Consider the following 15,718-nt stretch of genomic DNA (forward strand, 5'->3'; position numbering starts at 1 on the left):
AGCAGTGTGGAGACTTTCAAGGGTACAAAGCACCCTCCTTGCCGCTGACTTCCTGTCTCTGTGTGAGTAACAGACCCACTGACCCTTGCTATGATTTTATTTCTCTTTTTGCTCACTCCATGCTCTGAAGGCAGCTCTGTCCCGAGCATAACCCTGCTGCTCCCAAGGGAAGGTGCCTGCCACAATGCACGTGCCCCAGGCACCCCCCTTTTAAAAAGAACAAATATCCCATACAAAGGGATAGCAAAGATAAGTGACCTGGCACCCTGGATCAGAGTTGTGATGAAGCAAGACTTTAGCAACATCTGAGAATGGATCAGCTGCCTTGCCCTGGGGGCCCTGTTCACCCAGAGGTATCTGTCAGCGGTCTGAGTCCTTCAACTGGTATTTCAGTGGAGGCCTTCTTGTCAGGTCTGGTTCTGTATTCTAGGACAATAAAACCCTCCTTCTTTTAATAATAGAGATAAGTGTATAGAGGACATATGAGAAACTGCTTTACTAGCATTGTATTTCTGTAGTTGTTCTTATGAACATGAGGTGGTTCCTGTGTCTGCTTGTCCTGTCCCCATTTTCAAATGCTCAAACACACCTGACAGCAGGGCAGTGGTCTCTAAGGCATAATGGTGCTACTGGTTTTGTGAGACTAAGTGTTGTGCTGCATCATTATCTTTGTTATGCCAGGGATACTGTGGTCCTGCTTATAGCATGCTCCCACATCCTTGCTAGGACTCTCAACCCTCCCAGGATGAGTTGCTTGAGAGCTGCTTCTTGCTTTTTGCCCATTGCCTTGTATGGCACCAATGTTGTCTAACTCACCTCCATGCCCCCTTCTTGAAAATCCAAGGAGGAGTGTTTCCTTTGATTTGTGCTGGAGTTAGCTGAACATCTGCCTTGGGCTGGGAATCCATCGAGCATGCAAGTGCAAAGCCCCTGAAGTGGTTGGCTTCTATTTCTAGCCATGACAATCAGCCAAAGGCTTGGCATGGGTTTCTGTTTAATATATTACATCTGTCTCTGAATTTCTCTGTGACAGACAGACATGCCATGGATAGGCTCTGTGTGGGGGGGAGGACTCCATTTCCAGACAAGCATCCTCCTGCTCTGCTTACCCCCAGCCCCACCACCCTCTTAGTGAATTCCCAGGGACCCTGCTCCCCACATCACTGACAAAAGTATCAAAAGCTCCCACTAACAGCAAGGAGCGGGGCTGGGAGCAATGGCAAAGTTAGCAGCCTCAGAAAGTTTCCAAACAGTGAGGAAGCCAGGGTCCTGAGATGGGCCCCAGGGTATCAAGGCATTTGCCTCTTTGTTGGTTACGCAGCTGATACAGGCAACTGCTTTGCTCTGTCATTTGGGCTTCTTTGTGCATGCTCCTGCTGCTCTTCTCCTCGGCAGCTGGGGTCCCTCTCTGTGATGCTCCCATGGCCATGGCACCCCCCTTTCCCTCTGATACCTTGGAGACCTTGATATGGGGATTTAAATCTAGCTAGTTAAGTGGAATCCATGTGTTCTACCTGTTCAGGCCCACAGGTGTATTTTGTTACTTCATTCCAATTTGACAACTTAGTTTCCCAACAAAATCAAAGCCTGGTGAAATCAAAAATTCAGGCACATGTGTGAGTTAGTTTACAGCGGTCGTCCCTGCCCAACGGCTGTCAAGAAAGATCCTTTTCACTCATCTCCTGAGCCACTTTTCTCCACTGCAACTGCTGGACATTGGCTCAGGTGGTGGGGTTTCATGTCACTGCAGGAGCAGCTGCAGGTCAACAGTGCAGAAGAAACCCTTCCTGGGGCTCAGCAGCTTTTCAGGGAGCTCACATGGTTCAGCAGACTGCAAGAATGAAAAACAGCAGCCACCAGGCAGGAAGGGAAAGGCAGAAAACAGCCTCAGCAGCAAGCCAGCAGGAGCCTTTTCCTCAGGAGCAGCTTAAGGTCAGTTTTGTGCCTCAGTGCTGTGCTGCATGGAGGCAGAAGCCTGACCAAAGCAATCTTTCAGCTTACTTTCAGGCAGGAGAGAAGGAGCTAAACACAAGATCTCAGCTGTCACTTCAGCTTTGCATTAGATGTCTCTTTTCAGTGGCTGTACGGAGCTCCTTGTAACACTTCCATTTCTTTTTTACTGATGGTGTAAACTCACTGTGATAAATTATTTTCTTATGTTCTCACTATCTCAAGATCTCCCCAGCTAAGGTATAATGATATCAGATATCTGTTTAGCAGAAACCCAGGAGGTCAGCAACAGATGATCACTAGAGTGATAGCACAGCCCCAAAGGGGCCAGACAGAACAGGTAATACAGAAGAGCTCCAGGGACTAGAAAAGAGGGTGAACTTGGGATGCCTCTGTATCTTCTATCATCACCAAGCCCCAGGCTTGGCAAAGTCAGACAGTGATAAGAAGGTCCTTGTCTGAGAAAGGTACGGCTGCCAAACAGGCCTCATCTCCTATGGAAGGGTGAGGACAGGCACGTAACCACATCTCTCCATTCTGGGGTTTGTACAGCACTTGGCACAAACAGGACCTTACCCCTAATGAGGTCCCTGGGGGAATGTAATGAAATGACTGTCCTGACTGCAGTCCTTACTGGAGTTAGCTGTTCATTTCAGGTGTACACTCAAGTCTCAAAATAGAGAAGGGTCTTTTTAAGAGCTAGTGAATATGTTTTATTTGTTGAGTAGTATTGGTATTTTGTTTATTGAGTCCTCCAGCAGGTTCACTAGTGAAATGATCATCAAGAAGGTAAGGTATCTACCTCAAAGAGCTGAAGTGACAGGCAATGGCTGGCCAAGTAATATGGGGGAAGGCTTGTTTACAGATGTGTACAGGTGTTTGGTAAATAATATACGTGCAGCAGAGATTCTCATATAATGTCCACTTTAAGAAAATGTAAAGTATTAAATTATGTCCTCATTAATCTTAGGCTTAGCCAGCCAGCAGGATTATAAACATCTGTGTACCCAATATGTGACTCATGCAGTGTATTTTGCTGATAAATGGACAGCAACATTTTCCAGTGCAGGCACAGCTGTAGGTGGGAGGCAGTAAGAAGAGAAATCCTAAATAATACAGCCCAGTTGGTTCCAGTAAGTACTGTAAACAGATCCTAATACCAGAAAAAAACATCAGCTTAACCCCAGGAAGGGCAAAAGTGTCTTTGTTGGCAAGAGTCTTTAAAGAGACATCCTGCTGTGGAAAAAGCTCTAAGCAGCTTCTAGAACTGATAGATGTTATAAGTCATATATGTGATTTTATGTGATTTTTGGCACCTGTATTGATTCTTAAAAATGCCATCCTTTTTTTGCATATAAAGAATAAAGGGAATTAGTTTCAGCACAGCAGACCCCATCCAACATTGACCAAGCCAAGTGAGGGAGGATGTTAAATCCAAGAAAGTCACTGCATGCCTGCAGCATTGGTGCCTTCCTCTTTTTCTTGTGCACCTGTCTTGGGTTTCCTCCCAGTGTCTGGCTAAAAGGACCATAAGACAAAGTGGAAAGAGCTCTGAAAGTAGCTTCTTACCACACAGATCACTCCCAAAGCTGCAGAATGATGTGAGATGGTTTTGAATGAAGACTTTTCCATACTGAGGACATCATAAAAAGTATTCACATTACTTTTTGGTACTTTATGTTGTGATATTGGAGTAACAGAGATCAATGTGAGACACTACAGAAAGGGAAGGTTATTTATTTTCAAGCGACACTGCTTTCACTCACGCAGACTAACACTCTTATAACTACATATTCACAAGTACCAAGATACATTTGTTCATGCTGTTTGGTTTTCTTGCAGTCACATAGAAGATTCAACGCACAGGCTCTGGAGTCATTATGTCTCCTGGGTTTCTCTTGATTTGACCACCATATGCTTATTTGGGACGCTTCTTCTGCATCCTTCAGGAGCTGGCAGTGACTGTGGTCTTTTGTCTCTTCATCTTTTCCCACCTCCAAGTATCTTTAGATCTCATTGCCTTTTGTCTTCTTATTTAGGTATTTTATGGCTCAATCTTGTTTTTTATGTTAGCACCACCATCTCTAGTGGTTTGAATTTTTCCTTTTATTATGTTTTAGGTTTACTCTGTCCCATGTTTTAGGACATAACTTATTTTTAAATAGTGCCCTGTTTGCCCCAGCCTAGAAGCCCAGAAGATCCATGTGTCAATATGCTGGGATGATGATCTGTTAATCAAAGTGCCATCAATATGTGCTATTCTTTTAGCCCTTCTTATGCTTTTCTTCTCAGTGCTTCCACACCGAAACTTCTTCTTTGTTCTCCATTTATGCTATTCTTAATGTTTCTTTTGCAACTTAAAGGAAGTTATGACCACTAATGACAAAACATCCCTTGTAAAATGGTGACTTCAGGAGTCCAACGCCACTTTGAGAATAAGTTAAAATTAACTGGGAAGCAATAAAAATTGTTCTGATGTATATTTCCTTTGCCTTTAAAATTCTTTCCTGCTTTATGAGAACACAAAATTTCTTTATAAAAAGTAAGCAATTGTTATTTTTTATACAAATAAACAATAAAGATGTATCCAAAGAGCATATAACTAATATGTGAAATTAATTGCTAAGAAAGGTCATCAAGTCAAACGACTTGGCTAACTTGTGATGTTAGGAACATTAATATAGCTTGTAGTTATGCACAGAAAGATAAGAGTAATCAGATTTCATGCTTCAAGGAATGTCATTTGCACCACAAACAGCATTTCACAATTATGTGGGTATCATGAATTTCTGCCTACACCATAGCCTTCCTTTAAACTCTGTCACGTTTTTACAAGAGAGGCTAAGACAAGAGGCTTGGTGTACCACAGAAAATGTTGTTTATTTACTAAAAACAAAATTTATCTTAGTGAAGATACTGAACATGAGATAAATCAAAGATATAACAATACAGGGATGTTTGTAAATATGTCAGTGGCTTCCTTCATTCAAAATAAACAGAGCAGACACATTTCAGTACAATCTTGTTTCCACAAGGACTGTCAGTTTTTTGATCTAAGATGCTATCTAAGTTCATTGTTGGAAAAAGAGCCATTATTGTTATTTTTTTATTTACCAGATGAATGAAAAGAGTGAAACCACAGCTGCTTTGTTATTGCTCTGCATGTCTGGACAGGAAATAAGATGGGTAAATCTCATCTGATCTCAAAGAATGAATAGGGTCAGGACATTTTTGTGCTCATGTGGTGAAGTGAGGGGGATGGAGGTAGAAAAGAGATTTTTTCTCTCCTTTCCCATAAAAGTGCATCCCAGAAGCATGCTCTGATTTATAGTCAGAGTTCAACTTTTTTGCTTGCCCAGTTTTTCATAGGATCCTTGAAATACAAGTAATTCTAGTTACTTACATGGATTATTTCATCCCTACACAGGAGCCTCTGCCAATTTTTTCAACATCCAAATAATATTAACATTACCCTTTCCCTTCCTTCCTTTCCAGACAGAAAGAGAAATAGTCTGATTAGTGCATGTGGACATGTGTGGGTGGGTGGGGGTGAAGCCAAAGGAAGGGACAGAGTTAGCTTTTAGCCCTGAAGGCTTTGGTGCTTTATTCAGCATATTAAATAATTTTGGTCTGGCTTCTGTGGAATTTTAGTCTTCTGTGCTCATGAACTTCCCGTTACCAGTAATCTTCTTTCATTGTTTCAGCCAAACACAGCTGTTCTGGAAAGTCCCGGCCAAACAGAGCATCAGTCTTTAAGGTAACTTAAGTCACCTTAACTCAAGTGGAGAGTGTCAAATATTGGAGTTGAAGGCTTCAGCCAGGCTCACTTTTTGCACCAAGCAGAAATGAAGAGCAATGATTTCTCATTGAACTGTACTGCTGACCCCAAAAGCTCCTGGCATTTATACGTGATTTACATGTGATTTTTCCAGGACACTGAACTTCATTTTGAAGTCTGATGGATTAGGAGTAACTTCGAGAATCACAGCTCCACAGACCATGGCTGTGAGGTTGTGTCTGGCCAGTAATCTCAGAATGTCAACAGATTAAGCGTATGCCACCACCAACAAAATACAGTGGCTAAAAACCTCCCCAGTTTACCAATGAACCAGGTAAACTAACCCCACAGCTCACTAATCAGAAACCTGTCTTTATGGTCATGGCTAATGTGAAGACAGGCCTAAATTCTATAGGATACTGCAAGTAGAAGAATTATCTTCTTGCCATCGGCTTCAGTCAGGGAGGAAGGACCTGGGCTTTTTCATGGTGTTTAATTTCAGTCCTGCTTCTTGGCATTGGGATACTGAGCAACTAGTTGTCCCAGAGTCCAGCATGACATCCCTCAGATTAAACGTGCAGGTGTGTTCCACATCCATGGGTAAAAGAAAGTCACTGGAAGTCATTGCATAGGATGGAAAAGGGAGTTTCTAAAATGCATCCTGGCCAAAAACATTGAAGGAAGCATAAAAGAAAAGCTGCGAGCTGGCAGAGGAACCTTCCTCAACTACAGGAGAACAATATTATCTGTAAGCTTCTAAAATACAAAAATACTTCTACAAAAGGTGGTGTCTACAATACTTGCAAAACTACACACAGATTCACTTTGTTATAAGAAGTTGTGGTTAGAATCAATATGTATTTTTGCACTAGTAATTTTTATTTTTGCACAAAGCTGTACTGCTGGGAACAAAATTCTTCTTAGGGGAAAATGGAAACAGATTTCAAAGATAGGTGTTTAAATATTTTTTTGAAAATAACCCCTCTTATTTGTTATGAAATTACTCTTTTCTTCCCACCCCACCACTGAAATGGAAATGAATCATTTCAGTTATGTTAAAACAAATTTTTTTTATTGCTGTGAAGCTAGATGTTTCCTGTTTATGTGCTCCCCCTTTCTTTTAATCTTTGGAAAGTTTTAAATCTAGTCTGAAATGTTTAAATCTGTGTTTTTCCCAGGTTGAACTAGCTTTTGAACTAGTTTCAGGGTTAATTTCGGATAGCTGAGTGGGTTTTCTGCCAGAGCTAACACACGTTCAGATATGCATATCAAGTTCTTTAAATGTGTTCTGTTTATTTTTGTTTTATAGTCTTTTGACTAGCTCCTGTGTTTAAAAAACATCTCCCTTTCTAAAGCTTAGTGTCAGTATGCTAGTTTTCAGCACGATTTAGTCCATGAGGTTGTTGACTTTAATTATATTGTGGATACTCAGACACTGTTACTTAGTGGTTCAATTATACTTGCTTCTTGGATCAGTTCCTAGGTATTACTTAGGACTAAATGAAAAAGTAAAAATAAAGTCTTGTTTTCTCATGTGCTGTAGAACTAGTTGTTCCAAAAAGCATTTGTTTATCATGTTGAGAAATCACTTCCTAAGCCATAGACCATGTAGTGGTTGACTAACTTATGTCCTGAAACACAGGAGCAGGCTGTGGGTTTGAGAAAGGGCTGTCCAGAGTGATGAGTCCAGTTGCTTGACACTCTGGGCAACCTGGATTTGGAAACTCTGCTCTGTCACAGAGCTGATTGATAGGGTTTATTCCCTTGCTGCAGTGCTCAGTGACTTTGCTGAAGCCTTCCTGTCACGAGCTGGGCACTTGGTGATGGACACATGAATATAGATTATGGCCCTGAAGACAGAGAGGCTGGAAATGGAACTTCTGCTAAACATGAGAGCTGTGGGCTCTGAAACAGTCCTTGGAGGACTACTGGAAACAGAACCTAATTACTAGTCGACTGTACTGCTGGAAAAGCCTTGTGGACAATTCTGGGAAGGAGAGGCTTGGTGACTCCCACAAGCTATGGTGAAAAGGCCTGTCATTTTGGGGGTGACTGCAAATCACCTCACCTTGTTAGTCCTCATCTACACCACTTCCCACAGGAATTTTTTTTTCCATGGACACGAGTGACCTGGGCTATACAGAGGACTCCTCCTGAGGTCTCCCTGGTATCTTATCCAGTGGCACTAGCAGATGCCCATCTCTGCTGGCACATTGCAAGTAGACATCTCAGAATCAGTATTCTGTGATAACTTTTATGACTGTTGGTTCATAGTTGTTTCTTTTGTTCACAGTTTACTTCCAGTTTGCAAGCTCTTAATTTACAGTAGGATTCTTACTGCCAATCCCCATGGAAGACCTTGCCTTTCCACCATTGCATATTTTCCTGTTTCTGTTACTTCAGCTTTCTAGGTCATCCTTTTCCTCTTGTATGAGTGCTCAAGCCTCTTTTCCACTGTTATTGCTTCCTTGTTTAGTGCCATCAACAAACTTCCTCAAAAAGTATTCACTTTTTAATGCAGTCATTAATAGAAGTATTCAGTAAAACTAGTCCCAAGAAAAATTAAATTAGTAATTCCTCAACATTTTTTCTTTCCACTGCCCCAGCTTCTGCCCCATTTGCCTGGTTCCTTAGCATCTCACAATTTTGGCTTTAATGTCCATTTTCTCCAACTTAATGAAAAACTTACGAGATGACACTAGGGGCAACACTCTTCCAATGTCTAGGTAGATGAGGAGGACCAGATCTGGGCTGTGATTTCTTACAGGGTTCAGCATGTCACAGGGCTGAAGATTCAGCTGTCCCTGAAGAGTGGTAAAATAGGGTAAGAAATGTCCTCCTGTTTGCACTGCTTTTCATATGTGGCTCATGATTATGCACCCTATACCTTGAGGTGCTCAAGGTTACTGTTGTCAGACTCTGAGGGTCAACAGCTGCTTGTAAAAGGACACATGTAATATGATACCTTTGTTGCCACAGGTGGGTCTGAACTTCCCCAACCTTATCAAGCACTGTTGGAGCTAAAGATCCTACAGGAATCCCTCATTGTTCATTGGGAACCAGGCAAGAATACATAGATCAAAAATGAATGTGCTAGTTGTAATGTGACAAAGTGTCCTATAGAAGTGCAGCAAATCCCACCTGTTTCAATCATTTGGTGGGTCTTTAACTCCATAGTTACGCTATCATTTTTATTTTGCAACCAAGTAATTTTGCAACCTATAAATCAGGCTACACTTGATCTTTTTCTGGACCAGACAAGCTACACTCGCCAGCTGTTTAGGTAGTGAATAGCTGTGACGGGGTTTTTTTCTTAACCTCCCAAGCCACTGACTCTGCAGTTGGTCATCCCCTCCATCTCACCTCTGCCGAGCTCCATCTCTCAGGCTGTGCCTACCCTTACTTAAGGACTGGATGTGCCAGCACCCATGCTCAGCATGCACCAGGCATGGATCTCTGCAGAGCGAAGGAGCATTGCTGTGGGTTGCTATTCACATGGGTTCAGCATCTCAGCATGGTGCATTGTGTGCTCTTGGCTTAGGTGCAGGAAGGGCTAGAAAGCCAATAATCCAGTCCAGCAAGCACATGTAGATTGTCTGACATGTTGTCCAGCACTGTTTTGGGTCTGCTGTGAGCAGCGAGGGTGCATCTCAGAGGCTTGGGTTTGTGTAAGCCAGCTCTCTGCCTCTCGGGGCTTGACACTTTTGGAGGTTTCAGAGCGGCCTCCGAAAGCAGACACCTTTGTTACGTGACTTTTCAGTCTGACATTAGCCTGCTATTAAGAGGGGAGACCAGACAATTGCAAAAGGACCATGAAAGGAGATGGGAGAAGGGTTCTGGCCTCCTGCTCCCTGTGGAAGAACAGGTGCCCTTGCCAGCAGCACAGTTGTAGATAGAGCACGGCTAGGAAAGAAAGGGGTGGCAGAGATAGGGGTCTTGCTGCAAAGAGGGAGACTAGAGTTTGCCCTCAGACCTCTTCCTACTCACTGCTCCTGGGCACAGAAAGGCAGCCTGGATGTGGCCCCTCGTGCCTGCTCTGGCTCTTTCCTCTCCCTCTTGGCTCAGCTCCTTGAGCTTGTTGGTTTCCTTGCTGTGGGCAGGAGGTGTTTTTAACTGAGGTGGTAGCCTGGGAGTGGATCGAGAGTAGGAAACAGAAGAGGGGAGGAGTCACTTATCGATGCTAATAAATAAAAGGCCCCTCTTCGTCAGTCTGGGGACCAGGAGGGCAGGAGAGCTGTCCTGCAGACAAGAGGTACAGGCTGGCGGGGAAGCGACGGCTCAGTGAGTATGCAGGGACTGCCTTGTTTTTCCTGCTTGTTATTGATGCTTTGCTGGTGCTTCACAGCTGGAAAATGTTTTGAGCTCTTGCTATGGCATGCAGAATGCTGTGATTCTCCACTCCAGCAGGAGACAGGCCAGAGAACTGCTTTTCTGATCTCCCCTTTATTTTAGGGGACAGCAGATGTTTCCCTGGCAGTTGCAGACAATTCATCTTAGCTTCTCTTTCTGTACTGCTACCCAGTGGATGCTGCTAGAAAGCAGGGGGATTGGGCTCACTGTGTTGTGTGCTGTGTTACCTCTGCAGCAGCCCACTGATGCTGGGGAGGGGAGATGTGTGCTGGTGAAGCATGGAATACAGGGAGAGTAAAAAGGAGATGTACTTTTGCAAGGGAAAGTGTTCCCCCAAGGAGGTTAATTGGTTTGGGGCTATGTAGCCGGTATACTCAACCATACAAGCATACTTGGAAAATGCATTGCCTCTGTGGTGAAAAATAAAACATTTGGGTCAATGTGGTGTTTGTGGCTCTTCTCCTGTGATTGAAGGTAGGGGATACTCCAGGCATTCTGGGATCAGAGTCCTCTGAAATGGGAGCGGAGTCTTCCAGGGAGCAGAGTGCTTTGCCCTGAGTGAATGAGGATAAATAAAGAGGGTTTGTTTGGAAAACATGTTGGAGTTTCCCACTGTGCAGCCTCACCTTCATGCCAAAGTACTCCTAGCATCTTCCTGTCTGTGCTCCACTGCTTTCCCACTGGATTCTCTCCTCCAGACTCTCTCTCAAGCTGCCCTTTCTTGGCAGCTCCCATGAGCTCCAACAGTGTACAAGACATTCAGGAAACCTATAAAATCCACATGTGATACTAACTCCAAAACTGTTGGCTCTATGGAATGCAAACAATCCCAGAGCAGAGAATTCTCTTAAAGAGACTGGAATGGAAGGGCTTGGAGGAACAGCAGAAAAGTCCTATTACTTCTCTGATCTTGTGTCTATAGCAGACTTTGGGCTTTTGCCCCAGCACAACCTAGTTTTCTTCCTCATCTCAGGGTGAGCACTGAATGGGCAGGACATGGATGGAGGGGGAAGGGGTACTGATGGTGCAGGACTGGGGTGGGATAATGGGAAAGAAAAGCAACTATTTCTCTCTGGTTTGAAATTGAAGGCCCTGCTCAGTTTCTCTCCCAGAGACCACAGGCTTCAGGAAAGGGCCAGGAGTTTGGCATCGAAAGGGTAAGTTGTAAAGCCCAGAGTAATCTTGTTCCACTAAAGTTCTACTTCCTACTGGGGAAGTGTTAGGCTCTGACTAGCTGTTCCAGTAGCTCTTGGCTGTGTTACCTGCAGCATGGCTCTCCAGACCAGCCTCTGAAGGTGACAGCAGTGACAGCATCACACTGGCTTGGTCTGCACTCAGAGTGCATATAGTCTGCACCCTGTCAGTGAGAAATCATCATTCCTGCAGCTACACATGGACAAAGCAGGAGGTCACCAGAGCTTGGATCAGGCATAACAATGGTTACTGTGCCCTGTGTTTATCCCCAGGCAGTGTGCATGATCCCAGCCACCACTGCCATGAGGGAGAGCTGGCAGGCACTAGGTATCCATCTTCCCTCCCTGCCTTGCCTCTAGCAAACTACTTCCCTTTGCTTGTCACCCAGCAGGGATGGCTGTCTCTGTAACTCCTTGCGTTGACTTTGATGCCTGGTGGGGCAAGGGCTTTTAGTGCTAAAGAGATGGCAGTCCTGAGAGGTACAGTTACCTCTGCCTTCACTGAGACTGCAGCAGGGCCAGCTGGAGGGAGGGGAACTGAGTGGGAAGGGAATGTTTGAAGCCTCATTCTCTAAGTCTCCATCAGCAAAGCTAACAGAACAGTCTGGGCTGGGTGTATCCAAACATCGGATGGTGGGGGCAGAGAGGGCAGATCAGAGGAAAAATTAGAAAGGCAAACATTTACATTTGGGATCAGCACATAACTCTGCCTCCAGGCCCCCACTAGCTGCTGAAATTCCTTCCACTTGTGCAGGTCAGCTTTTCTGACCATGGAGTACTAGTGAGTGACATACTTGCATGTGAATTATGGCCCCCAGCCCTGAAATGGGAGAAGAAGGGGGCATGCCCCCTCCTTCCCAGAAGCTGATTCAATCTGCTAATAGAGGATGTTTTGTTATGGGTCCATAAAGAATGTGTACCAGCCAGACATTGCCTTCCCCAGGCTATTTCATGGGCCCCCTCCTGGTTCTGTTTTCATAACAAATATTCCAGTTCTAACTTTGCAGGCAGCCTAGGATCTCCAGCTGCCCTCAGTGGGAAGAGAGTGACACAGCAAGAAAGACAGAGTGAGAGATTCTTCCCTGCACTGGCACAATGCGTGCTCTTATCATCCTTACGCTCCTGGCTGTCTTGGTGATGGTTGCTACTTGCTATGGTAGGTGACCTTTTTCACTGGGTAGAGCTCCAAACCTGCAGATGTCTTAGGTCTATTCAGATGCTTTTTATTCAACTTTGTGCCTTCTTTCACCTTAACTTGATTTCTTGCGTGCTTTCCTGCCCTTGTGTCAGATCCTCCTAGCCCTGCTCCAGAGCTGTCAGCTCTATTTAATGTGATTTGTAGTCCAAGATGTTTCAGCCTCTTCCTTTCTGTTCCAGCTCACCTTGAAGATTGCTCCTCTTTCTGCTTCTCTGTTGTCTGCACTTCAATAAGAGTTGTTATTCTTAATTCTTCCCTTTGAATTGAGACATTTCCCTTTCTCATTTTCTAATATCAACCCCCTTTTCCTATGCGGCATACTGATGGAATTAAGATGCCTTTTCATGCAAGAGTCAAGCACATTTCACTAGGCTGATCCATTCCCTAAGACCACATGCAGGCTTTGAAGGTAAACAGGTATCTTGTCCACTGCACTGTCAGGAACACGAAGGAGAGGAACTATGCTAGCGAATCACACACTCAAAGACCGATCATGAGCATTGAATTCCTGCCTAAGACACTAGATAGATCCATTCTAAACTCCTAAACACCATAAACTCATCATATAAATACTAAGTCACACCACTGATCCCTTTCTCTCAAACAGGTGCCCTAAAATCTTGTTTCTCTGGTTTTTGTGTGTAAAAGATTGATCTGTTGTGTGTGAAAGACTCTGAATCCCATCAGTACAGTATCTTATCATATGTTTTAATCTTTCTTTCCCCAGAGTCCCATGAGAGCATGGAATCCCATGAGTATCTCAGTAAGAGACTGCTTTACTATTTTCTTAAATTTGAAGTGGGTTACAGACATCTTCAAGACCATTTCCTCGTATTTTACTGTAGGGATTAAATATGTGAAACTGCTCAGGCCAGGGAAATAGAATTTACTGGGTGATGGAGTTTCAGGATGAAAAGAGAAAGGATTAAAAAAGACTTTAAATGTTTGGGCAAAAATGCATACCACTGTTTTGCAAAGAATATAAGAACTGGAAAATGAAGAGTCATGAGCTTAGACCCCTGCTGCATGCACCTAAAATAGGTTAAGTTACACTAGAAAAGGACATTGCTCGAAAAACTCTAGGATGAGCATGGGAAGGAGTATTGCAGAAGACAGTGACATGGCTTGTTCTCCTCCAAGGACAGGGAGAGACTCATTTGCAGCACCTTAGAAGAAACAGGTGGGATGTGTGAGCAGGAGAGATCCTTCAGCTGAAAGAGAGCGTTAGAGTCGCAGGAAAAGCATGAAAGGGTGGAGAGTCTCAGTCTAGAACAAGCAATATCCTGGAGAGGTTAGAAAATGGATGGATTGAAACTAAAAAGAAATTAGACCATCTGGAAGAAGGACTTCACAAAGCAGCTAGTCAGAAGCACAAAGGCGCATGTGGGAGAAAATACCAAAGACATCCACAGACTCCTGAACTCTGCAATAAGGCTGTGGTGTTTCTCAAAAAGGACAGAAGGGACCTTCAGACATCTCAGTCTAAAACTGCCACACAGACTGCTCTGTGACTACCTAACCTTAGAAGCAGATGAACTTACTCAGGCTCTTCCTGTTTCTACCTGCAATTTCCTAATGCTGAGTGTGCCCAGACCTCCCATGTTCTGTGCAGCTTGGCACCTACCTTCTGTCCAAGCTCTGCTTACTCAAGAGGGCTGTGGCAGCAAAATCACAGTAGCTTTCCCCTGGGTGGCTTGATTAACAGCAGAGCAAGAGAAGCGTGTGCACTTCCATACAGCCTGTGAAAGCAGAGGGAGAGCCTGTGCACAAAGCAGCGGGGTAGACAACAGGGAGGATTAAAAGGTTCTGGGTTTCACTGTGCATGGGAGAGTGGACAGGAAGCCTGTTACAGATGTGGAAGTTAGCTTTTGCTGAAATACAGCCTTGAAAAATTGTCAATCTACTCTAAATAACCTCTTGGCTTCTCAGATCCCTTCATCAACAGGCGAAGGGCCAATGACTTCATACAAGCTGATTCGAGACTAGAAGCCATCACTCAGGAGAGGTATGTTATAGCCTCAGGACACTAAGGATGAGAGTGGGCAGAGGTGTCTCCTTGCAGAGGTATCTCTCCAGCACAGGCTGGTACCAGGGGTGGCAGCCATGGTGATTTTGAGATGCCTTGGTTCCTTTCTCAATGTGAGGTGCCTGTGAAGTCCCTCATCCCTCAGAGAAGCTGGAAGTAGAGATCGTAGAGGGCAAGTCCTTACACTTGAAATCATGTCATATGCTGGAGGGGTTCTGCTTAATTTGTTTGAAGGAAACGTCAACAGAAGAAGAGGAAATCAGTGTTGGATGGCCAGAAAGACAGCTCAGTTTGAGATCTTGTTCTAGTCCTCAAATCTCAAGCAGAATTAGCACAGCTTTTTCTAAATCATAGGGCCGTCTGGGGGCCTCCTTGCCTCATCTATAAAATGTAAATATAGGCAGTTTCATGCCTTATTTAGGGCTTGTGAAAGTAAAGGCTGAAGCACAGAAATAATCTCTTAACGAGGCATCAAGGCAAACTTTGTCCACAGTACCTGGTGGCCCCTTTGCAGGATGTTTCAGGGATTTTTGTTCCATGCATGGCTTTGGGGAACAGCAGAAGAGCTGAAGGCAGCAAGCTGGGGGCACTGCCGAGGAAGGACTCTTCTCCAAGTTGAGGCAGAAGCCACCTCCCTCTCCCCATCACCTCACCTAGCCCTGAAATAAAAGGTTGCCTGCAGAGGCAAAATGTTCCTGCTGTAGTCACATTGCTCCCCTGTGTGCAGTGAAAACAGAACATGGTATGAGGAGCTTTTTGCAGTTGGATGATGGAATCTCATGATGTACCCTTATAGGGGGTTGTGGGCCAGAAAAGGGCTGTAGACAGATATTTAAAAGGACAGGATTTACCCTTCATCTCTCCTACTTTTGCAGGATCAGGGAACGTAGTAAAGCACCCTATGAACGTCAGAGGGAGATCTGTGAGGAGTACTACCCCTGTGAACTGTACGCTTTTCGCCATGGCTATGCTGCTGCTTACAGGCACTATTTTGGGAGGCGAAGAACCAAGTAAAGGATGACCTAAACCCACTCTGGGGCCTGGAGCCCAGGGTATCTTCCCAGAAAATGCAGTGGCTCTGAAACATACTCAGTTGCTTATGTCCCTGTATGTTATCCTGCCTGCTGCTTCTCCCCCTTGTAGCCATGGATTCCTACACTGTATTAATTAGCCCTAAGCTGATGTAGCAGAGATCAGAGAGAGTTCAAGATGTGGGTGTTTAC

The 15,718-nt window shown here is 44.4% G+C and overlaps 1 protein-coding gene across 1 annotated transcript; it reads left to right on the top strand.

Moving 5' to 3' along the window:
- Nucleotides 1-12,366: 12,366 nt before the first annotated feature.
- On the top strand, nt 12,367-15,509 carry MGP (matrix Gla protein; the record flags this gene model as incomplete). The annotated part of the gene is made up of 4 exons (XM_080624916.1): nt 12,367-12,427; nt 13,197-13,232; nt 14,399-14,474; nt 15,371-15,509. The coding sequence occupies 4 exons, from the start codon at nt 12,367-12,369 to the stop codon at nt 15,507-15,509; spliced, it is 312 nt and encodes a 103-aa protein (XP_080481042.1).
- Between the last annotated feature and the right edge of the window lie 209 nt (nt 15,510-15,718).

Source organism: Psittacula echo (assembly GCF_963264785.1).
Source record: "Psittacula echo genome assembly, chromosome: 1".
NCBI lineage: Eukaryota > Metazoa > Chordata > Aves > Psittaciformes > Psittacidae > Psittacula > Psittacula echo.